Here is a 25,256-nt window from a genome sequence, read left to right on the forward strand (position 1 = left end):
TTTTTAAGCATTTAAGAAATTTCATCCTTTTTTAAATCTCATATCAAATAAAGCTATGTTCGTATAAATTAAGACGAATAAAATAAAATAATTTTTTGATACTCGAAAAAAGATGCCTTTGACAAAAAAAAATATTCTTTTTTTATTTTCCAAAGGGGGTTGTGGGGTGAGTTTAGTGGGCCCAATCTTTTTGACTAAAAGCTGATACCTAGTAAAAACACAAAAACCCTAGTTGAGTAGATCATCCCATCATTTTACAATAATCACTAAAGTATTTCCATCATTTTACTAAATAACTAAAATAAAATTCATAATCTTATAAATAAATAAATTACCAACTCTAATAAGTAAAATTCACTTATTAATCTATATTTTTTATTTATACTTTGATCTATATAAAATTAAATAGACCTTTGATGCTAGGATTTGAGGTCCTAATTTAAAATCACATTTAGTTAGGGAAATTTCTAAAAAAAAATCATTTTTAAATTCTCTAAAAAAGTAAAAAATTTCAAATTTTAAGTTAAAATTATTTTTAAAATATATAAACTTGACCTATAAATTTAAATTTTACATTTTTTTCTTTATATAAGTTTTACAAGAAAAGACTTACAATCGTATATAGATTGATCGTACCATTTTAGAGGATTATGTTATATCGATCTTTATAAAATTATACCTGTCTCAAAAAATATAATTACAAATATTTATTTATAAAATGACATAAAAAGAAAAAATTTATTCGCTCAACAATTAACATCTTATAATATTTGGATAAAAATAACATAAATTTTTATATAGCTCATAGTTATAAATATACAAAATTTCACCATTTATCATTTGAAAATCATGTTCCAAAAATGGATTAATCTTTAATAAAAGATTCTCTTCCTTTTTTTAATAATCATTTTTAATGTTATAGATTTTGTGTTACTATTATTATCTTATTTTATTTTATCTTATATACATTGTACAGAGAAAGAGAGTGTGAAGGAGTCTGAATAGAGTCCTCAGATTGCGGTAACAATTGTAGGTATCCACCTGAGTTAAAGGGTTAAATTCAAGAACCCTGTTTTGTATTGTGGCCTATAAATAGACAAGGTTTAGTTATGGCAGATGAGTGTGCTGCTTTTGTGAAGGGAACTGAATTGCCAGTGAAGAGGCCAAGAGAGGAAGAAGCAGAAACAGAGATGGAAGCAGCCAATAACACCAACAATGCTTGTGAGAAAGAGGAGTCATCTCCTTATATCTCTTCTGTTTTACCTGGATGGTTCTCTGAGATTAGCCCCCTTTGGCCTGGTTTGTTCTAATCTCTTGTATAGTTTTTTGATTCAAGTTTTCTTTGGTTTTATGCATCTAGGCATTTAAGATTCTGCTTTTGGTGAATTGGGTTGTTATTCATATCTAGTTTTGGGGTTTATTAGTCTAATGATGTTTTGTGGGAATAAAAGTTTGGATTTTTGTGTTATTTGGGTATCTAAGGTTCTGGTTTTGGGGTTTATTACTGTAATGATGTTTGTGGGTATCAAAGTTTGGATTTTTTTGTTATTTGGGTATCTAAGGTTCTGGTTTTGGGGTTTATTACTGTAATGATGTTTGTGGGTATCAAAGTTTGGATTTTTTCTTATTTGGGTATCTGAGATTCTAGTTTTGGGTTATTGGGTTGCTCTTGGTTTCTGGTTTTGGTGGATTTTGGGGGATTATTTCTCTAATGATGTTTGTGGGTATCAAAGTTTGGATTTTTGCTTATTTGGGTATCCATAATTCTGCTTTTGAGGGATTGGGTTGCTCTTGCTTTCTGGTTTTGGTGGGGTTTTGGGGTTTATTACACTAATGATGTTTGTGGGCATCAAAGTTTGGATTTTTTCTTATTTGGGTATCCAAAATTCTGCTTTTGAGGATTTGGGTTGCTCTTGCTTTCTGGTTTTAGTGGGGTTTATTACTCTAATGATGTTTGTGGATATCAAAGTTTGGTTTTTTCCTTATTTGGGTATCCAAGTTTGTCTTTTTGGGAGATTCTTGGTGGGTTGAATACGTGAATGCTTGTGGGTATCAAAGTTGTGATGGTTGGCGATTGGTTTCAGCTTTGTTCTGTATGTTGGATTTTTAGTTTTGTAAATATTCTGTTTTTGTGGGGTTAAGTGTGTGAGCGGGTGGTTGCTGTAAAATTCTCAAAGTGAGATTTGGCACTTGAAAACTTGCCTCCTATCTACTACAGGATTGAGGTCTAGTTTTATTTTCTGGAAATCTAGTACCAGTTGTGAACAAAAAGGGAAGAGGTTACTGACAGGAAACGAATTATGCAGGGGAAGCACACTCATTGAAGGTTGAGAAGATATTGTTTCAGGGGAAGTCTGATTACCAGAATGTCTTGGTTTTTCAGGTAGTTGGTTGATCTACTAAGGTTTTAGTTTCTTCTCTTTTTTAAGATGCTGAATGCTTCATTCTGTGCTGCTTGCTCATTTTTGTGGTGCAGTCATCAACTTATGGAAAGGTGCTTGTTTTGGATGGTGTGATCCAACTTACAGAGAGGGATGAATGTGCTTATCAAGAGATGATCACTCATCTCCCTCTTTGTTCAATTCCCAACCCTAAAAAGGTCAGTTACACTACCATGACTTGAAAGTATTAAATCTTGAGATCTCATATGCTTTTTGACAGCATTCGATGTTATATCCTGAGGTCTTATGACATTGCTAATCAAGCCCATAGATTAGAAATTTTATCAACATCTGTTTGTATAACTCGTCCTTACAAGCTTCATTTGTTTGTTTGTTTTCCCTTTGTATCACGTTCTGCAGAAATTATTTGTTTATTTGCCCCTTCTAATCGCATTCTGCTGAAATTGTTTGTTTGTTTGCACCATGTAATTGCATTCTGCAGAAATTGTGTATGAAGAGTGATATTTGCAGGCGTATAATGGCCAAAAGCTATTGGTGCTGTTTGTTTCTTTTATTTGTGTGCCAACTTTAAGATGATTCTTCTTTCCTCAGGTGCTGGTTATTGGAGGAGGAGATGGTGGTGTCCTGCGTGAGGTATCCCGTCACTCTTCTGTCGAACAGATCGACATATGTGAGATTGACAAAATGGTAGTTGAGGTAAGCAGACTTGTTGATGCTAATTCATAAAAATGGTACCTTTTGTACATTTTTTGGTCATCATCGACATTTTTCATCCCCACTAGGGGTAGAGGAACATATTAGATTCTTCTAATTACATGTATTAGCAGTGTCTAATGGCATATTCGATCTTAGTCCAGAAGTGCTACTAGATGTTATCCTTTCTCTGTATTACTTGTTATTACAAGGTTTTGATGAGCTAATTCATGTATTTCATGTTAAGGACATCTCATTTGTAACTTACTAGCTTTAAGCTCTTGGAGAACATAATGCAATGTTGAAATTAAGTCTTCCTTCTCTTCCGACAGGTTGCTAAACAATTTTTCCCAGATGTAGCTGTAGGATATGAGGATCCACGTGTGAATCTCCGCATTGGTGACGGTAAGATCAAATAATGATTCTTGTTATCTTCTCAACCTTTCTGTTTGATTCTCATTTTAGTTCACTTACTAACATATATAAGTTCTTGGTGTTTCCTTTTTCCTGCTGTTTTGCAGGAGTTGCATTTTTGAAAAATGTTCCTGCCGGAACTTACGATGCTGTCATAGTGGATTCATCTGACCCTATCGGTAATCTATCATGTCATTGCTTGAGTACTACCTTTTTCATGAAAAAATTCAGCTTCCTTACAGTTCCACTCTTTCAACTTCAGGTCCAGCACAAGAGTTGTTTGAAAAGCCTTTCTTTGAATCTATAGCAAAGGCTCTTCGTCCTGGAGGGGTTGTATCTACGCAGGCTGAGAGCATATGGCTTCACATGCACATAATTGAAGAAATTGTTGCTAATTGCCGCCAGATCTTCAAAGGCTCTGTCAACTATGCATGGACTACTGTTCCTACTTATCCAAGGTGAACTTCTATTCTTGTCATTTGATCCAATAAGGTTCCGTTGATATGAACAAATTTGATAAATAAATACCAATTACTCAAAGATATTTCCTTTTCAAACCTGCTTTGAAATACTTCACTTGAGCCAAGGGTCTACTTAAAACGGCCTCTCTACCTTTCACAAGGTAGGGGTAAGGTTTATGTCCACCCCTCCCTCTCCAGACCCTACTTGCGGGATTCTATTGAGTATGTTGCTGTGGTACTACTTACTCAAAGTTACGAGTATTAAGACTGAAGATCCGTTAGGCAATTAATCAACAATTTGAAGTGTTCTTCTCATGTATTGGTGTCCATACATTGTTGCTTTTCTCTCATAATAAATATTGTTTTGCTGCTGTTGACGACTGTATCACTCTTCCAGTGGCATGATTGGTTTCATGCTCTGCTCTACTGAGGGACCTGCAGTTGATTTCAAGAACCCTATTAACCCCATCGACGATGAAACCCCTGCCAAGTCCATTGAACCTTTGAAGTTTTACAACTCTGAGGTATGTTGTCATTCTATTTCTTGGACTGAATCTTTGTTACTCACATCTAATCATAGCACTTCAACTTTTGATTTGTTCTATTCTTTTTCCCTTTGTCTCCTCTAGATTCACCAAGCATCATTCTGTTTGCCATCATTCGCCAAGAGGGTGATCGAAACCAAAGGAAAATGATTTTGAAGGAGTGCTGAATTAGTTGTACTACGCCCTATAGTTATCGCAGTTCTTTTTTTTTAAATTAAAGACAATGTTTTTAGGTTATTTAAGCCAAATGGAGTTGAATGATGGATTATAATTTCCTTTGTGCTGGATAAAGTTTTCATCTTTTGATATAATATTCTAGTTTGTTTATCTTGATGATTTTCATTCACTTTACATTATAGAGTTGTTAATGCATATTATATTAACTCAAAATTCTGATATTAAATCAAACACCAAACATTAATAGGGTTGAGGCAACATTACAATCTATACATATAAAATTTTATATTAACCAAAATGGCAAAATCGCTGGAAAAGCAAAATCGCTATAATGTGATTCTTTTTTTAACAAAAACTATTTTTTTTAAAAAAATTTAAAGAAAATCGCTGCCTATCTTAGAATTTTTTAAAAAAAATTTGCAAAATCGCTGCAATTTGCTTCGCTGTTGTACCTGCGATTTTGCCATTTTGATTAATATAAAATTTTATATACCGTTTAAAAATTTTTGTTAATATTTTATACGGTAAAAGTTACCAAAATTTCGATAAATACATATTACTTTTTACGCATGTAATAGTAAAATTACAATATTTTAGAAACATAATCACTAATATAACAAACTATACTCACATGAACAACAATATTCAAGAAACGTAACCCTAATATCTATATATAGTTTTACTATATTCATTCTAATAAATAATAATACTCAAGATTTTCTATAGTCGCTCTAACAATAACATTTAAAAACGTAGAAAATTATATTCAGATTAATAATAATATTCACGAAACTTGTAAAAAAACAAATTAGGAAGTATATGTATAAACATAAATAAAAAATTAGTAATTAATTATACCTGCAACTTGTCTTTCGTTGTAAATGCCTTTATAAACTGCCCCAAAACCTCCAAATCCAACTAAATTTTCAATAATAAGTTTTGAAGCATCAAGTTCCCATTCTTGTTTCTTCGTCATGTTTTAGCTTAATTTTATGGATTGTTGGGTTATAGTATTGATTATATATAGTATTTACTATAATTTATTTCCTATTAGGAAAAGAATTACCTTTTATTGAATTCAAATTATGATAGGATTAGTTAGTTGAAATAAGTTATCAGTTATAATAAAATACGTTATATTAAAATCAATTTTTTATTAAGGTTTTGATTTGTAGTATTTAAAAGGAAAAATGCACAAGTAGTCCCTCAATCTATGCCCGAAATTCCAGAGACACACTTATATTATACTAAGGTCCTATTACCCCTTTAACATATTTTATAACTAATTTTTTACCCCTTTTCGGCCTACATGGCACTAACTTGAAAAAAAATGTCAGTCAACGTTGGGCCCAAGTGTGTCTATGAGATTTAGGTCGAGGAGGTACTTGTTCATTATCCCTATTTAAAATAATAAATTTTAAGAAATACAAAATTACTTGGGACTACTATAAATTGTATCTTATCTTATTTCGCCTTATACAATACCAAAATTAATTTTGTATTTTATTCTAAAAAAAGAAAAAGAAAAAAAAGGGGTTTACGGGTAAAGTTGAATTTTTACTCAAACTAGAAAAGAAACAAAAATAAATTTAATAAATTTTGATGTTGATAGAAAGTGTCAAACATTATTCGTTTGTTCTGTTATTATTACATGACACGTTTTAGGTTACAAATAAAACTTTCCGTGTTACACGAACTAGATTTTAGGATACAAAAACAATAATAATAATAATAATAATACTTTAGTACACCAAATAAAATAATCAATTTTGTTGTTGTTAGAATTATGAGTAGTAAAGAAGAAATTGAAGAAAATAGTATTACTAAAGGATTATTATTGAGAAGAAATGGTAGTAATGGAGGGGGAAGTAGTGGATCATTAAGATGGGTTGATGGTAGTGAAGTAAATGATAATCAAGAAGAAGTTTATGATAAAAATGAAGAGATTATTAGAGAAAATAATTATGGATCTGTTAGAAGAAGGCTTAAAAAGCCAAAAAGAGTGGATTCTTTGGATGTTGAATCTATGCAAATTAAAGGAGGGAATGGTGGTAGCCAACATATAGAGGTAAATCGACAGCGTAAAGAATTTTTATTATTTGATATGAGTTTAATCATGTTATAAAGTCATGTTTATCGCAAAATCTGATTGAGTAAATATTTATATAGTAACAAAGATGTATTTTTGTAGGAGAGCTCAAATAGTTGTTTTTAAAGCTCTTTTCTAAAAAAAAAAAAGTGATGGAATTTCATAAAGGTTTTAAATCGTCAATTCTGAAAGTAGAAATTTTAGACTCGACGTAGAGAAGTAGTAGTAGTAACATCATGAGTGGAATTTTTATGTAAGTTATGAGTTCATTCAAATTCGATAGACCTAAATCTTATAATATTTATGTTAAGAATCCACTAAATAAGTATTTTTTCTGTCCTAAAATCAAGTGAGTTGTGGTAGAATTTCCTGATCTCGAATCCATATTAAAAACAACTACATTAATGCATCTTGAACTCAAAATAAGAAGGAAAATTTAACTAATATATACTAACAATAGAAAAAATGCATAATCAATTTATTTAAAGTTGTTATAGAAGATAATCCTCACTATTCAAGTTGGTAATCAACTTTTATGAACAATAATTATCTTTTTGATAACAAGAATTTAAGTTATATGCATTGACAGAGTAAAAAATATTTATACAATCAGATCGCTTAAAAGGTGTTTGTAAGTAACTCATTGTACATGTTTTGTGGAACTATCAACATTTTCTAGTTACATTCTTACACTCTGTTTGTATGGTTGTTACGTATTTTTTTATAATGTATCGTATTGTATTTTGTGATTACATTCTTGGACTAATTTCTATTACTTGTATATAAACAGGATGTGCCTCTTTTAGCTACTCTTTCTCTAGCATTTCAAACACTTGGTGTGGTATATGGTGATATGGGAACAAGTCCTTTATATGTTTTCTCAAATGTATTCAGTAAGGTTCACATCACTTCAGAAGTTGATGTCTTAGGTGCATTGTCGATTGTGTTATACACAATCGCGCTCATTCCTCTAATGAAGTATGTGTTTATCGTGCTTAAGGCCAACGACAATGGTGAAGGTATATATACGTAGGCAGTTTTCAAAAGTTTATCTTTTGTTCTCTCTCAACTTGTGATGTAATGCTTTGTTTTGTTAAATGTGGTAGGAGGAACTTTTGCGTTGTATTCGTTGATCTGTAGGTATGCAAATGTCAATCTTCTTCCTAATCGTACGCCTGCTGATGAATGTATCTCGAGTTTTAAGCTCAGATTGCCTACTCCAGAGCTAGAAAGAGCTGTGTGTATAAAGGAGATATTGGAACGTAAATTGTTCTTGAAAACGATTCTATTGCTATTGGTTCTGATGGGAACATCGATGATAATTGGAGATGGTATCTTGACACCAGCAATATCAGGTACTCCCTCTGTTTCAATCTATCTGTCTTAATTCTAACTTTCTACAAGACATCTTTAAGACCATAAGATCAAAGTACATTTTGGTGAATTCTACGTATCTTTCTTCATGTCAAGTCAAAACGAGATACCAGGATGGTTTATGTTGTTTGGTTTGAAATTCGTTTCTATTTTGGCAGTTATGTCTGCTGTTAGTGGACTGGAGGGTAGGATACCGGGATTTAATACAGGTATAGTTTGCTTCTTTATCTTTAAAGTTACTCGCAAAATGACTTACTATTAAGAAGCTAAGATTTATTTGTGTTCTATGGAAATGTTTTGATTAGTACTGTTGGGAACTTGTGCATAGAAAAACCATTAATGTGATTGATCGTTGCATACAGATGCTCTGGTAATAATTTCAATTATCATCCTTGGTGCGTTGTTCAGCATACAGAGATTTGGGTCAAGTAAAGTTGGTTTCACTTTTGCTCCTGCTCTAGCATTGTGGTTCTTCTGTCTGGGTTCGATAGGAATTTACAATATGCTGAAGTTTGATGTAACTGTTGTAAGGGCAGTAAATCCAACTTATATCTATCTGTTCTTTAAGAAGAACTCGACCAACGGATGGTCAGCTCTTGGTGGTTGCGTATTATGCATAGCAGGTATGTAACCTATTGTTCATCTGTGGAGAGATGTAGAATACTAATATGATGCTCGATTATTCAACACGTGCAGGAGCAGAAGCAATGTTTGCGGATTTAGGTCATTTTTCTGTGCTGTCTATACAGGTGTTTTTGCCATTGTCCCTTCACATTCATATGCTTGACTTAACATAATATCTAACAGCACACGCTTCATTTCTGATGCAAGTCGTCTCGTGCAGATTGCCTTCACGAGCGTGGTGTTCCCCTGCCTTCTGTTAGCTTACTTTGGCCAAGCTGCTTTTCTTATGAAACACCCTCAATCAGCTGGCAGAATCTTTTATGATTCAGTCCCAAGTAATAATCGTGTTAATGAGCTCTATATATTCACTTTCCGCGTTCTATAACAAGTGCTCTATTGACACTCGGTTTTTTTTATCTGAACAAACAGATACTTTCTTCTGGCCAGTTTTTGTGATAGCAACTATAGCTGCAATAATTGCCAGTCAGGCTATGATATCTGCTTCATTTTCATGTGTTAAGCAAGCTATGGCTCTCGGATGCTTCCCGAGGATGAAGATTATTCACACCTCAAAAGAGCATATGGGGCAAATCTACATTCCAGTTATCAATTGGTTCCTGATGATAATGTGCATGCTTGTGGTTGCTGCATTTAGAAGCACAACAAGTATAGCCAACGCATACGGTTAGTCTCTCAGTTTACACAACGACACTCAAGTGCTTGTTATCTTGATGATACCGAGATTATGAATCTTCTATTGCAGGTATAGCTGAGGTCGGTGTAATGATGGTTACTACGACTTTGGTTACAATTGTTATGGTACTGATATGGCAAACAAATTTGATTTTGGCTTTGTGTTTCCCCTTAATATTTGGAACAATGGAGGTTGTGTACATGTCTGCTGTTTTATCAAAGATCTTAGAAGGTGGTTGGCTTCCACTCGTTTTCGCCTCTCTGTTCCTCTGTGTGATGTATATATGGAACTATGGAAGTGTACTGAAATATCAAAGTGAAGTTAAGCAAAAAATCTCATTGGATTTCATGGATGAACTTGGATGTAGTTTAGGTACAGTAAGAGTACCAGGGATAGGCTTACTCTATAATGAACTAGTTCAAGGCATTCCATCGATTTTTACGCAGTTTCTATTGGACCTTCCAGCTATTCACTCTGTTATAGTCTTTGTCTGCATCAAGCATATCCCAGTACCTGTTGTTCCTCAAGAAGAACGATTCTTGTTCCGAAGACTGTGTCCTAAGGACTATCATATGTTTCGTTGTGTAGCTCGATATGGCTATAAAGATGTCAGGAAAGAAGATCATCACTTATTTGAACAGCTTTTGGTTGATAGTCTTGAGAAGTTTTTAAGGAATGAATCACTTGATCTTGCTTTAGAAACCAATAAACAATCTCAACCTGAGTTTGCCAACAATGTTGTGAGTCCAATGGACAACTCTGATGAGCTTAAAGTACCATTAATGCGCGATCAAAGATTAGAGATTGAAACATCTATCTCAGAACCACCAGCAACCACAGCAGCAGGAGATGAAGATCCTAGTTTGGAATACGAGCTTTCAGCACTTCGCGAAGCTAGTAAATCAGGATTTACATACTTGCTTGGACATGGAGACGTCAGGGCGAAGAAAAACTCATGGTTCATCAAGAAACTAACTATAAATTACATGTATGCATTCCTTAGGAGGAATTGTAGAGGAGGAAATGCAACAATGAGAGTACCTCACATGAACATAATGCAAGTTGGAATGACATACATGGTTTGAACAACCATATTGTGTTTGTTTTACAAGACAAAAATGTGTATGTTGATGATTCAAGAATTTAACACAATCAATCTTTCAAGTATTCTATAATGTCTAGTTAGATTACTCAAATCATCAACTTGAATGATGATTTAGTCTAATATGAAATATGTTTGAAATGATACAAATGATGAACGATATTTTGCTAATTATCTCTCTTTGAATGGTTATTACGTATTGTTTCATAATATATTTTTATAACTTTTTGTCTTTACATAATGTCACACATCTTCAATTTGAAGAACAAATTTTCACTCAAACGACTGCTCGTCATCTTCTTCGCTTTTTAGTTTCTTAAAAAAATTAATATATCGCAGCTATAAATTGTTTCAAGTGTTATAAATCAAAAAATATAAAATATTAAGAGAATTTCATATCTAAAATTTGGATTGTTTAGAGGTGACTTCTTGAGTTGATAAAAACTGAAATGTTTATGTATTTTTCATGTATAATGAAGTTATATATAGTAAGTGTATTATAATGATATAATCTGTGTATTTCCTATGTATACGTAAGTTATATTGTATAATCGGTAAGTGTATACAACGTGAGGCCCAATATATTACATCAATTCAGCCCACTTTACTCTTTCGCCTTCTTTAGGTCCAAAACCCTCAACCCGCCGAGACTGAGAGCTGCCGTCTACTGCTCTGAGTCTCCGCCGCCGGTTGCCGCCTGCTGCTGCTCGGCCGTCTTCCTCGTCGTTAGGTAAGCTCCGTCGTTATTAGTTTTTTTTTTTGAGAAGAATCAATTGTAGATTAACTACATACACTATAATTGAATTGAGAGTTGTGCTTGTTGAAGACGTGAATTCAGTTTCTGCTTGTTGATGTTGTGTGTTCAATGCTTGATAAATTTCTCATATTTGAGTTGAGATTCTGTTAAGTTATCCAATATTATTATTCTGTGAATTTTTATGTATTCGGTATTTATCTGTTTTTGCTCGTGTGTATTGATTCTGCATTTAGATTCTGCAAAACGAGAACCTATAGATACATAAGTGCAAATAAAGTTTGATTATTTCAAAGCCTGAATAGTATAACGCACTATCCCGTATCCGTCTGAACCTTGAACCTTTTAATTCTGTAGCTGCAAAACTTTAAACTCTATTCTTGTTATTGGTAATTTATGGTTATGCTTATCTAGGTTGTAGTTGTGTTTGTGTGCTGAGTTTCCTTTTTCTACTGCTGACCTAACTTCTAATTCTGCAGCTTAAGCTGTGTAAACACACGATAGAACATTATGGCTGAAGAATCAGTCTCAGAAGCTACGAAATATTTTAGGAAAAGAAAGATGGAGCACAGGAAGAAAGGGGGTAAGGGAAAGAAGAAGCAAAAGGGTGCGCCATTTAGTGAAAAAAGAGTAAAAATAGACAATAAAATGAAGAAGCTTTTTGAGAAGAGAGCTAGAGACTATAACTCTGATAATGAAGATGATAATGATGGGGAGCCTTCCCCTGTAACTAGAGCTAAACGTACAGCATATGGTAAAGACAAGCCCAAATCATATGGTAAAGAGAAACCCACATCATATGGTAGAGACAAATCCACGTCATACCGTAAAGAGGAGGAGGATTTTGATGAGGAATGGGCAGATGATGGAGAAGAGGATCTCAATGAGGAAATTGAGATATCTGAAGATGAAGATGGAGAAGTTCAGCCTGGAATTACAAAGTTCATAGATGGTTGTAACGCATTCAGACTGGCGTTCAAAAAGATACAAAAGAAGTCTGCTTCTGATGATATACTGGTAAGTGACCTGCTTTCTCCATCATTTTTTAGTTGGTTGGCTTCGTGTTACCCTCTTTTTTTCCCGAAGTTATAGGACTTCAAAATAATTTTGTTTTGTTTTGTTCCTTAATGGGCATCTGGACTTGGTGTTTGAGATATCTATCTTCTATGAGTGTTTGGTTTTGAGACAAAACAGTGCATGTTTGGAGGAAAAAACAAGACAGCTATGCAGGAAAATTAAGCATTTTGTTTCTTCTTCCGCAAGAAAAATGGTACTTGTTTCCACAGATAAAACAGACCCTTTATACGCCTTTTAATGCATTTATTCAGTTACTAGCATGTAAGCTAGATTCTAATGAAATTATAGTTCAAAAGCTCCACAAGCTCATACTTACTGTGTAGAGGAAGTGTTTTGGAGAAATTAATGGTAAATATGTTGGTTTGATGAACCTAACCTGCAGGGCCCTGTCTTATCAGCACACAAGAAGCTTGTTGCGGAGAAGCTTGCTGAAGAAGATGTAGAACGAAAGGTTAAAGGGGAGGCAAAAAAGGAGAAGCACTTGGTAATCCTGTCTGGTTTCATTTAATTGCTAAGTTTCCTGTTTTTTGTTAGTGTATTGTTGGGACTTGTTCTAATCTTTGACATTTGTGTAAAAGATAAGAGAGAAGGGACATGAGAAACCTGCTAATTTCTTGGACACCTATGAAAAGTCTCTGATAGCAGTTGCAACAAAGGGAGGTAATCAATTTCTTCTTGTTGTGTTGGAAATTTAATTAGTATTGTAAATGCATTAATAACCTTTCTATTAGATCCAACTAACTTTGTCCTAAATTTTTTTGGGGGCACTATGGGACTATCAGTTGTCAAGTTATTCAATGCTGTAAGTTGCAGTACACACTCAAACTCAATGCTTCTGTTTTATAAAAAAGTTTTTTGCTACTTTCAGCTTGCTCAATTTTCTTTGTGTATGTGATACAGGTTAACAAAGCACAACATGCTCAAAAAGGTTTAAATCCCTCAAGGGCAAAGGACGAGAAAGGTAAGGGCAAAATTATATGATCGGTTCTCAATTTTCTTTATAAAAAGTTTTTGTTTTTTTAAAAGAACTGAGAACTCTGTACATGCCGTTTTGCTGTTCACATGGTAGAAGTAAGGATGGGATCAACTGCAAGTTCTCGTCTTTAAAAACTGCAATGGATCACAAATTCTTTATAATTCAATTGGGAATAGTTTGGTTAAAATTTACCTTTAGAGCTGTTATTCTGTATCCAATACAATAACTTCTTCTATTTTCTGATGTATAGTAATAAAGAAGCGACGAAGAGAAGTATTTTTCTCTGAATTGGGCAAGGCACCATCACAAACAACTGTATCAAAGGTCAACTCTTTTCTCCCTCTTAGAATTATGATGATCATTTTGGGAAATTTCTCTTATTATTTTACAACATTTTTTCGTATAGTTATCTTGTCTTGGACGATCGTTTTCTTTTGTTTTTTGAGTTGGGTGGAGGGGGGCGGGAAGAGCAAAAATGGGTCTAATCAGAAAAAAGTATTTTCGTGCTGTCTCTAGTTGGTTCTATATTTATTTCATATTATTTTTCTGTTGTTACATTTGCTTCATACTTGAATGAGTTGGTCCTAAATGAAAGGTACATCAAATAATGTGATATATTGTGGTGCTTTTTACAATTACCAATCATTTTTTGAGTCGATATTTTTCAAGCGCTTGTCCAAAAAAGAACATTTTCAAGTTTCACCTATGCAGGCCAGTCATTTTCATACCAGATTATTGCTTTTTTCCCTTATTCTGTAGTTTAATTTCATGCAGGCTGGTGCATGCAATTTTTTGGAAGATGAAGGCCCCGCGTGGGCTCCTCTACGTGATAACTACATGCTGACTAATCCCAAATTAAAGGACTGGGATAAGAATCCGGTAAGGATAACTTACTCCTAACTTTCTGAATTTACCAGACACCATGCTTGTGAATTAAACACGGTAATAGGAGAAGCTCCTTGTATATAACAAAATGTTCCCTGCATTCGAAACTGTTTTTCAAAACTCACAATCCTTATTAGTTAATAATACTAGTTATTAGATCTTTATGCTTATTGGAGGCGGTAGGACAATCTCCCTCTTTGCAAATGATCGATGTTATCTGATGTTCGTGCAGGACACAACTGTTGATGACGACGTGAGGATGCCAGCTGATTCAGATTCATCTGATGATGAATAAGTTACTGAAATTTTGATATTCAATCTATCTGTTTCAAGCATGTTGGGATGCTGAAAACCTATATCCAAAGCAGGGAAGTATCGCGTAGGCATAGTCAAATTAACGCTGGAGCAACTTTTTGACTGTATAGAGATCCTCCTGTTGTTAGCTGATGTTTTTTTTGTAATCCCTTTACAGATTTTGATATTTTATTTTCGAGGTCTCTTCGTATTTTATCCATTATTCGTGCGAACGGGGATATACTTAATGGTGTTCTATATATTCCAGTATTACACTAGATTGATTTAGCACTATGAAATCATGTTGCATAGCCTGTGTTGTTAAAGACCTTTACCAAAGATAATTAAACTTTACAAAGTTGGTTCAATCTTATTACAACTTGAATATTCATCAACCATCTTATTTTTTCTTGAGAGAAAAATGTGTATGTTCTTTCATATGGGCTTTTAGATTTTAGTCTGTTCCCAAATGGGCTTGACTTCTTAATAAGATAATATTTGGTTACATGCAAGTGGCAAAGTAGAATAGTAAGTTACATATGAGCTACATAAGAAAAGAAAATGCTTTTTTTCTTTTTCACTCTTTTTTGCTTCTGTTTTTTCTCATGCTTTTATGCTAAGGTACTTGTATTAGAAGCTTTCCCAATTTCTCACTTTTATTTAAGTTTGTTCAATGAAAATTAATAATACTTTAATTACATACAATTATTGGGAATAATTTACTAATTCACACTTCTAGAAGTAATATATCTACATTCTAAAAATAAATGACCTTTGAGTGGCTATCAACACTTGCCAAAGAAAAAAAAAAGGTGAGAATTGTGTGAAAGGTGTTATCTTATGATGATAATTTAGAGTGGTCCAAAAAATGAAGATGCCAAATGTAAAAGCAACATGATTATTGACCTTCAATATTTATTTTCTTTCACTAGTGTTCCTATATATATTAGCATTAAGGTATCAAAATACTCAAGTAGAAACATTTTCTATCCTTTTCATTTGACACTTGCTTAGTTGGTCCCCCCTCACTAAATTGATATTAATGGCTAAAAAATCATTGATAAGTAGAAATTTCTTGAACCAGCACCATTTTTCACTTCTTGTTTTTTGACCCTTCAACTTCTTCTAGAATGAAAATTCTTTGAAACTACTAATAGATTTGAATATATGTAAGTGTTAGGGAGAGGGGCCTCCGCCCCAAACAGTCAGATTCACTATTTACTTTTTTAGTTGATATACGTACATTATGTACGATGTGTTATACCTTTATTGGCTATTTTTAGTTTTAAGCGATTGGGATGTTGGTATTTTATATTTAGACTATTTTATATCATGATGCCAACAATTTGAATGTGTCCATGTACTATATAATTTCCTCTCTACAAAGAAAGAAGAGTCATTAGGTAAATGTAAACCACCAAAAGTTTCGCGTTTAACTAGATTTTTGTGAGTTTTTAAGTCCTGTAGGTAAAAAAATATTTTATTAAGAAGTTTTTTTCTCTAATAAGTCCTATTCAAATTAGTCACAATCCCAAAATGTATATCGGATATCTGATGGAAAAGAAAAACACTATAAAAGAGTAGAGTCGTTTGATAGCTAGTAAAGACGTGACTTGTCTATGTATTAATTTCTATATAAGTTATACATCATCTAATATCTAGTTAAGAAGAAAGTAATTCAAGAAGCAATACGTTATGAAGGAATTGGTGTATTATCTTATGCATGGTAAAAAAATTAATAGCTAATAACGTCATAGCGAATACTCACACTACTGTTACTTATATTATCGATACTCGCATAATTCTTATCGACTATCAAACAAACTCTTGACATTACATCAAGTTTTACTTGTTCAAGTTGGGTGTTCTAAGAAAACATCAAATATGGTTGAAACTAACTACTCCAATACTTATCCTTTGTTGTATATGTATTTATTTATATGTATATGTATATGTATATATCCATGTCAAAAAAAAAAAACAAATTGAATTTTCTAGGAATAAGTGGGTCCAAGTCTCTAATCCAATCAATAAAAAAAGACAAATTGAGAGGTCCAAGTCATGAATAATTGGACCATTTAGTGAATAGGGCCCAATTTGAGACAATCTTCCACGTGTGGGAGCTATTGATGAGGATGTCTTGAGTTTACGTAAATAGCCACTTTGATTATTGACTTTAATGATGTCAACTTCTTTTGCATAAAATGAATCCCATTTTTTTCATTTTAGTCACTAATTCAATCATAAAAAAGTGAAAGAGAAAGAGAGATAATTAGGTAAAAATAAACTTTATGTCAAATGTCAAAATTTAGGTACATGACTTAAAAGTCTTTATCATGGAGTATGCATAACTAGAGTGGCCTTAGTTGGAATGAAGTGACTACTTGGGTCCAATCTCCAAATAGAAAAAACTTTGATAATCGCATCTGATGATTTATCTAGTATAGTTTATATGTCCTATATAATTTACAAGCTATTACATAATACGCTTAGATAAATTTATTTAGCGTGCACTTTAAGAACAGTAATTATGATTATTTTCAAAATAACTCCAAAAAAGAGAGCTTGTCATATTTCATTCAATATAATAGCATTTAAAATCTATTTGTTGAATAATGCTATTTCATGATGTCACACATATTTATTAAATCAAAATTATTAGGTTCGAGTGAATCCATCAAATGCCTAGACCGCCCCTAATCGAAGAAATGGTCAAAATTCAACCACTCAACTCAAAACACTTTTTGTTTATTTGTTTAAGTTATTTTTTTTAATTACAATTAACTTGATAAAATTATTTATTTAAGAGTAACTTCAAATTTTATCCTACATTTAATTATAAAAAAGTGAATTATTTATTGAAAAAGACAAGTAAAATAGGTTGTGTATTTATTTTAGAATTTAATTTTTTTCAAATTCATATTGAAATGTCTATTTTAAAGATTTATTGTTCCTTATTAAAGATAATTTTTCATTCATTTCCCAAACATAAAAACAAAACCCTCAATATTTATATGTAGAATTCACCTAATCCTCTTTTTATTGATAGGACATAGAATTCCAAACAAGAAAACAATGACAAAATATATCTCTTAAAGTAAGGAGGAAAAAAAGAAAGAAAAGTTGGGTGATCAATATTATAATGTTTTTAGACACCCTAATTAAGGACAACCTTATTATATATTCACTTATTTTGGCTTATTTAATTACTTGGATATGATATAATATAATTACTTTAGGTATTTGATGGATATATTTGACGTTTTACCTAACTATATATTATATAGTTTAGTATGCCAATGTAATACGTTCCTAATTGTTAACCTACTTAGGCGGCAACTAAAACACTTTATGACAACTACTTGTTATGCGTGTGTTTGATACGAAAGAAAACATTTTTTTTAAACTTATTTTTATATTAAATAAGTATTATTTTTTAATTTATTTATTTGTAGTCGTTATGTTGAAAAAAATAATTATTCTAAAAGATTTATAATTTAGATAAATACTATGCGAGCATTACTGATTGCGAATCAATGAAAATCTTATATTATAAAACACGATTTTTCCTTCAATTTCTACCGAATTAGCTCACTAGAATATCAATACACTTCTTGATGATTCAACTAAAAAACATATGAGAATAATCATTGAACATTTTTTAGTAGACAATTTTAATTGAAAATAATGTTTTTTTAGTGGTGAAGGTGAGGTGAGGTGAATTAAGGAGTGTAGGGTGGTGGGGATAGGACAACGAAGATGATAGTGAAGATGAGGTGTGTGTGTATCAAAGTTAAAATAAGGATACAATTTAATCGATCAAATATAAAAAAATCGAAAAAATATTTTTTTTTCGTATCAGACACACCAATATAGTTGGATGTTTATTCAAACTTATGAAATACCTAATGAAAACGTGTTATGGTGTTTGTGTGTTGTGTTAAGCATGTAGTTTGTTTGTGTTGATTTTGATTTGTGTGATCCATGTTCTTTTATTTTGAACCGTTCCCTTTTTTCAATATTTAATAGCATGAGGTTTTCTAAAGATTATATTAAATAGGTGGATATTAAATATTTCAATATTGTTGCATTCGATATTTTATTCTGTTAGATAAGAAATATATAGTAATTCTGAAATAAAATATGAGATTATTATTTGATATTTCGTTAAATTTTTTATTAATCTAAAACTTGCGATTTTGAAATAAGTTAAATCAGTATTATTTTTACATACCATAACAATCTCATAATTACGGATTCCGAGATAAATATATCAAAATGAAATGAATTTTCTATTGCTAGATGTTTGGTTTATTGGATAATAATAAAATATTTAGAGATAATATCAAATATATATTTAATTTAATATAAACTAGGTTAAATAAAGTATCTTCATAGTTCGATATAGGTTGATTATTCGAATTTTCATCCTGGTTAATTAATATAAATAATTAATTAACTATTATATGACAGCATTAAGTATTAGGTAAACATCCCAAATACAATGTAAGTCAAACTGAAGTGAAGAAAATTTTATAAACAATTAATTAGTAAATTGTTTGGTATGAACCAACTATTTGTGTGAGAATTTTTAGAAGAAAAAGTAGGTATACGATTCCAACTTTGGAAAAAAGAAAAAAAAATTTCTTCTACAATTGTTAGTAGTAAAATTAAGTTTAAAAAAAGAACAAATAAACATAATAACAATTTTTTATTTTGTCTAGATATTTTTAGAAATTGTTCAAATCAAAAAGAAATGTCGGCCAATAAATTCTTTTATTACCAATAGACCCACAAAAGTACACATAAAATTAAATATTTACTATATTTTAATTTAATGGAGAAACTATTTCCTTTGTTTAGAGCATACATATTTCTTTTCAGGAAATTTAAATATTTGGAGATTGTTTCAAATAAGTTTATCAAATTTATCCATTATTTGAATTTCAAAAAGCAGGTTAATTATACTTTCAACCTCTTATTTCAACTTAATTTTAAATAGAGATAATGCACAAGTACCCCTTTAACGTATGCTCAAAAATCTCAGAGACACACTTATAGTATACTAAAGTTCTATTACCCTCTGAACTTATTTTATTAATAATTTTCTTTTCGGCTTACGTGATACTATCTTGTGGGCCCAACGCTGGTTGACTTTTTTTAAAAACTAATGCCACGTAGGCCGAAAAGGGATAAAAAATTACTTATAAAATAAGTTCAGGGAGGTAATAGGACCTTAGTATAGTATAAGTGTGTCTCCGAGATTTCGGGTATAGGTTGAGGGGGTACTGGTGCATTTTTTCCCTTTCAAATACGACGTTTTCCTCCGAGTTTAATTTTTTTTTTTAAAAAAGTATTAACTATAAAACTTTTGATCTCGCTACTAGGTGTATTATAACCTGAATCGAAGATAATAAATATTAGAGAGAAATATTAGTTACACTCGTAAACTTGATGTAAATTATTGATAACCTTTAGAATATTTGTCTGCTTGAGTAACTAAATGTAAATACACTCGTCATTACATTACATATCAAGTGATATCAAACTCGTGTAGGAGCGCATTAGACTTTTAATAAAAAATTAAGAGAAATACTGAAAACACTCTTAAACTTGACAAAAGATTAGGAGTATATTTTACTCCTATTGCAAGATCAATCGAGGGTGATTTAAATTCAGTTAATCAAATAAATAAGTGTTTAAGGTTATCACTAATTTAAAAATGAAACTAATAATTTTCATGGGATGTTCTCGATAGGAGGAATTATCCTATGGTAACTAGGAGATTCATTGGTCATTAATGAATCATTCATATGATTTTTTTCTGTTTATTTTTTAATTGTAAGAATTTAGCCATTTAATAAACAACACACATTCATGGTCGATCATCACCAAACAATTCCAATTAATGACGTTCATAATCATGATCAACTATTTTTCCATCTAATCCTCTATGATTAATCACATAAATGTAAGTTCACCTAATTATGTCTTGTCATTTTTGAACATAAATTTCTGGTTTATCTAGCTAAACTCAATAATTCAAACTTAATCTATGTGTTAGGATCCTAACCACAAACATATATTATTATTATTTTCCTAAGAAATGACATTGAAATTAGATTGGGAAAAAAAATTATACGTGTTTTAGACTATATTATGATAATAACTCATTGAGAAAAAAATAAATTATTATGTGCATTTATTCAATTCTTTGAATTTATCCACCCACCATTACTTAATACTTCTAGTCTAGTCATAAATAGGCAAGAGTCCAAGTTGGATGAGTTTGACTGAATTAAAGCTATAATTAGAATATATAATTAATATGATTTCAAATTCTTTTAAAACAATAGAATTTCAATTTTGATTTGTGATTTCAAAGTAATTCTTATTAGAGATCATAATTAAGTAACAAATTTACTCACACAGTCACACCCAGTGTATACACCAATTCAATACAATAATTATGATTATATAATTAATGAAGTAAAACATACATATGTTAATTAATTAAAATTAAGTAATATAAACATAAATTTAAACACATGACATACATGTATTTGATGTATATATTAGGTGCGGATAAGTTTCACCTCTAACCAACCAATAAGAATTTTGGATGAAATGATAAAGTATTTTGTCATTTTTAGTGAGAGATTTTGAATTTGAATTGTGAATATAATATCGCTTTTATTTGGGGGCATACCTCTTAATATGAGATTTTTTTAATAGGAAAACCAAATTTATTTCAACTTCAATCATAATATAGAATTTCGAGTAAAAAGAAAAAAAATAATTAGCGATAATTATGCTCTTTTGCCTTTTTAAAATTAAGGTATGTTAGTATTTATCAATAACAATACTATTAAATAAGTAAAAACTTAGCGACATACAAAATATCATAGCTAAAATAACAAAAGTTTCATACTAATCCCATTCAGCTATAAATTATTAAAAAAACAATTATTTAGCTAAGAAATTTTTAGCAATAAGTTAGGTAAAAATTGCGGATAGATTTCGAAACTAATTTCATATTTTCTACTAGTACAGTGAGGACTTCTTTTAGATCAAATCAAATGGAGAATATAGTTATTCTATTTTCTAATGTTGATGTTCAATTTTAATCACTATCCCTATTTGCTTTATTTATTTCCCCTATTATAGAAAAAAAAAAAGATTGCATCATAATTGAGTTTTTGACATAAAGTTAAGAGCACAAATCACGTTTTGTGAAAAATGTATGGTCATAATTAAACACTTTTTTTGGAAGAATTAATGGAGTGATAAGCAATGCACATAATTATACAAAAACTCCATGAAAAGTAGTATAACATTTCTAGAGTAGTCATTGCACGTATTATAAAGGCTATAGTAGAAATATAATGAGATATGACATGATAAATATTAAAATTACAATAGAGTAAAGTATTTATTTATTACCTAGCTATAGCACGATATAATATTATATATATAAAGTCCTATTTATCAAAGAACGCTTATTTTTTATTTTTAAACTTTTTAATATGAATTTAGATTTGATTGAATTTTAAATAAATTACCGAATATCAAAGGATATTTTTTAAAAAGTTATAACTCGATATTTTCTTTATAAAAAGTGGTTAGAACTTACAATCCACATTCCTCATTGTATCTATGTTTGTTAAGGATGAACATGATACGGTTGGTATCAAAATATTATATTGTAAATTGGTATGTGCTTTTAATTTTTTTTTTTTAGTATTTGATATTTATAAGTGAATATCGAAATATTAAAATATTGAATATCAGAAGTATGTAGAGATCTATAATTCATTTATATATTATTATAACACTAATTAATGACGTTGAAACTTTGACTAATTTATTTTGATTGAAATATATATATTTTTTTTGTGTGTATTCGTTAAAAATCAAATTGATTGCACTTCTTTTGCGTATTTCTATACGTGTTAGGTGTTAACATTTCTTAAAAATTCGAAATCATAATTCTCTATGATAAGAATATATGTATATTAAAATCGAACAAATTATTATGATTATTAATTCATTATACCATAAATATATCGAACTAATCCAATGTGATAGTGATATATTATTTCTAAGAATTAAAATTATCGAATCAAAATTTTAAATACCGTACCAAAACTCAGCTGATGTGGCACGTTTGGGTTCAAGTAAGTGGGTACTTTTGTCAAATTCACTCATCTTTTTCACTTTTTCTTTTTATGTATATCCCAGATTTCTTTTTCTGTGCTTTTTCCATAAAATTCCATTTTGGGAGTTTTTCTTAAAAAATTAATTTTATATAAAAGAATTTGCCATAAAAAGGATAAATGATGGAAAATAACCACCCACCCCCCTCATTTTTGTAAGGGTAAAAGGACTTCCTTTGACCCAAAAATATTTTTCTCAATATTTTGGGTATAATATATCACATGTTGACATTAATTTGGACATTAATTTAATATTAGATTTATTTGGACATAACTTTGTGAATTAATATAAAAAATATCACTATTTTACTTAAAAATAATTCGTAAACAAGTTTTTTACATTTGGAATAATTATTCCAAAAGTTATAATTTGATTAATGTACAAATTATGTGATTTGATTTTTGGTATCTTTTAATTATTTAGATTTTTCATGTCAACTTCATTGACAGCTATCTAAGTTAATTTGCTTTAATGACATCGTGTCCTATTATTTATTTTCTTTCTTAGTGTCTATTCATCAAAATTCATATACAACAAAAGAGAAAAATAAATTAATTAGAGTTATCGATTGAGATGGAATTACAATTTTAAGGAACAAATATTTTAAAATAATAAATAAAATTATCTTTATGCTATTTATAAGTTACGATTTCATCAGTCATTAACAACAGATTATATCTGTATCTCACCTAAATAAAAATAGACTACTTTTAATAATTCATCCGTTTCAAAAATGATGGCCTAGTTTGACTTCGAACGGAGTTTAAGAAAAGAAAGAAGATTTTTTAATGTTGTGGTTCTAAATTAAAGTTATGTCAAATGTACCAAAATATCGTTTAATCTTGTGGCCTCAAACATGCCACGTAGAAAGTTAAAGTTAAAGTATTGTCAAAAATAGAAAGGGGTCATTACTTTTTGAAACGGACTAAAAAGAAATGGGGATATTTTTTTTGAAACGGATGGAGTATCACAGTTAGAAGTTTTGTTTTGCGGAGACCAAAATAAAATAAAATTGTATAGTAGCTAGTTAGGTAAAACATACATATATAGCATATCTTATTTCTTATTATTATTATTATAAATGTATAGTCAAAGACTCGTGTGTGTGTTTATGATAGACTTTTCTTGTTTGTTTGATCAACTTCATGCCAATTCAACTTCTTATCTACCCAATCAACTTATTTAATTTTTTTTCTTCAAAAATTAGTCATTTTCCAGATTTTGTTGAACAATAATTATAGGAAAAAAGTTGTTTTGGAATAATGTTAAGTTATCCCACAAGATTAGTTGTGGGGTGTTGAAATCATACAACTTATGGAGATATAAAATAAATTTTTATATAATGTGATTTTAAATATTATCAACATTTTTTGAAAAAAAAAAAAGGTAAAATTTGTTTAGTCTTAGAAGATAAAGAAATGGCAAAAAAACCCAAAAAAAATTTAAATGTTTTTCTAGAAACATTCCTATTATTATATATTATTAATTAAAAAAAAATCAAGCGTGGGGATAGAACATAGTGAAGACCATGAACAATAATGCAAATTATTTATTATAGTATTATTATTTTTGTAGTGTTGAGATCATGAATCTTGAAGATCCACAGTAAAATTTAAAATATTTAATTATTAATTATCTAAAAACTTAGGTCATTCATTAGGCTCTTTCATTATGTTTTATGATCGAGACAAAAAAATTAATATGATATTTAATCAAAAAAAAGTTACAGATATATATCATTTGAATCAATTTAACAGAAATATACATAACATATATATTATAACTAATCTATGTATATTAATATATTAAAGATGTATCATCTATATATTTCGTAAATATATTTTATAAACTAGTCGAAACGAATTAATATTTAGAGTAAATCATAATTATCCCATCATATGTCTATTTTTAAATAATAACACATATTTTAAAGACCAAAAATACAGTTGTAGACATAATATGTGGTCGGTAGATTGTCATTTGTCACTAATCACAAGATTATTTTAATTTAATTTATTCTCTAATCTTACTTTTTTTTGTCAGAAGAAAAATAGAATATTTAATAAACTTAAAAAAATAAATATGAACGTCCCTAGTAAGTACCATATATTTTTGAAAATAAATATTAAAAATAAAAAATAATGTAAAAACCACTATTAAAAGGTTGTCGTGGTGTGATTTCTTATAGCATAATATATATATCATGGAGTCCACTTTCATAGATTAGTGATGTAATTTTATTATTCTCTAAAAGAAACTCATGGAAATAATTAATGTTTATTATATAATTAGGAAGGAGATTGCATACCATTTTTATTTTAGGGCGTGGTGATATTTAAAACTCAGAATCGTACTCGATATAACATAAATTGATATCATATTAAAATGTGTAATTAAGTCATCTAAAAATTTAAGCTAACAGATATTTTTCATATTTATTAATTACTTGATTGAAGTTACAAATGATAACTTATTTTT

The 25,256-nt window shown here is 30.2% G+C and overlaps 3 protein-coding genes across 3 annotated transcripts; all 3 read left to right on the forward strand.

Annotated features, from left to right (window-relative positions):
* Positions 1 to 985: 985 nt before the first annotated feature.
* Positions 986 to 4,848, forward strand: LOC107020620 (spermidine synthase). The gene is made up of 9 exons (XM_015221059.2): positions 986 to 1,299; positions 2,307 to 2,383; positions 2,477 to 2,599; positions 2,994 to 3,098; positions 3,428 to 3,500; positions 3,617 to 3,688; positions 3,772 to 3,967; positions 4,368 to 4,494; positions 4,600 to 4,848. The coding sequence occupies exons 1-9, from the start codon at positions 1,110 to 1,112 to the stop codon at positions 4,663 to 4,665; spliced, it is 1,029 nt and encodes a 342-aa protein (XP_015076545.1). The 5' UTR covers positions 986 to 1,109; the 3' UTR covers positions 4,666 to 4,848.
* Positions 4,849 to 6,421: 1,573 nt separating this feature from the next.
* LOC107019902 (putative potassium transporter 12) lies at positions 6,422 to 10,757 on the forward strand. Its single transcript, XM_015220263.2, has 9 exons — positions 6,422 to 6,760; positions 7,572 to 7,800; positions 7,888 to 8,136; positions 8,314 to 8,364; positions 8,518 to 8,778; positions 8,852 to 8,904; positions 9,000 to 9,114; positions 9,209 to 9,463; positions 9,543 to 10,757. Exons 1-9 carry the CDS (start codon positions 6,479 to 6,481, stop codon positions 10,556 to 10,558), a joined length of 2,511 nt encoding a protein of 836 aa, XP_015075749.1. The 5' UTR covers positions 6,422 to 6,478; the 3' UTR covers positions 10,559 to 10,757.
* A 392-nt stretch (positions 10,758 to 11,149) lies between these two features.
* Positions 11,150 to 14,860, forward strand: LOC107018491 (RRP15-like protein). The gene is made up of 9 exons (XM_015218987.2): positions 11,150 to 11,305; positions 11,809 to 12,346; positions 12,789 to 12,890; positions 12,985 to 13,066; positions 13,189 to 13,208; positions 13,307 to 13,367; positions 13,633 to 13,706; positions 14,157 to 14,261; positions 14,500 to 14,860. The coding sequence occupies exons 2-9, from the start codon at positions 11,840 to 11,842 to the stop codon at positions 14,560 to 14,562; spliced, it is 1,014 nt and encodes a 337-aa protein (XP_015074473.1). The 5' UTR covers positions 11,150 to 11,305; positions 11,809 to 11,839; the 3' UTR covers positions 14,563 to 14,860.
* The last annotated feature ends 10,396 nt before the right edge of the window (positions 14,861 to 25,256 follow it).

Source organism: Solanum pennellii, chromosome 5 (assembly GCF_001406875.1).
Source record: "Solanum pennellii chromosome 5, SPENNV200".
In the NCBI taxonomy this organism is placed as follows: domain Eukaryota; kingdom Viridiplantae; phylum Streptophyta; class Magnoliopsida; order Solanales; family Solanaceae; genus Solanum; species Solanum pennellii.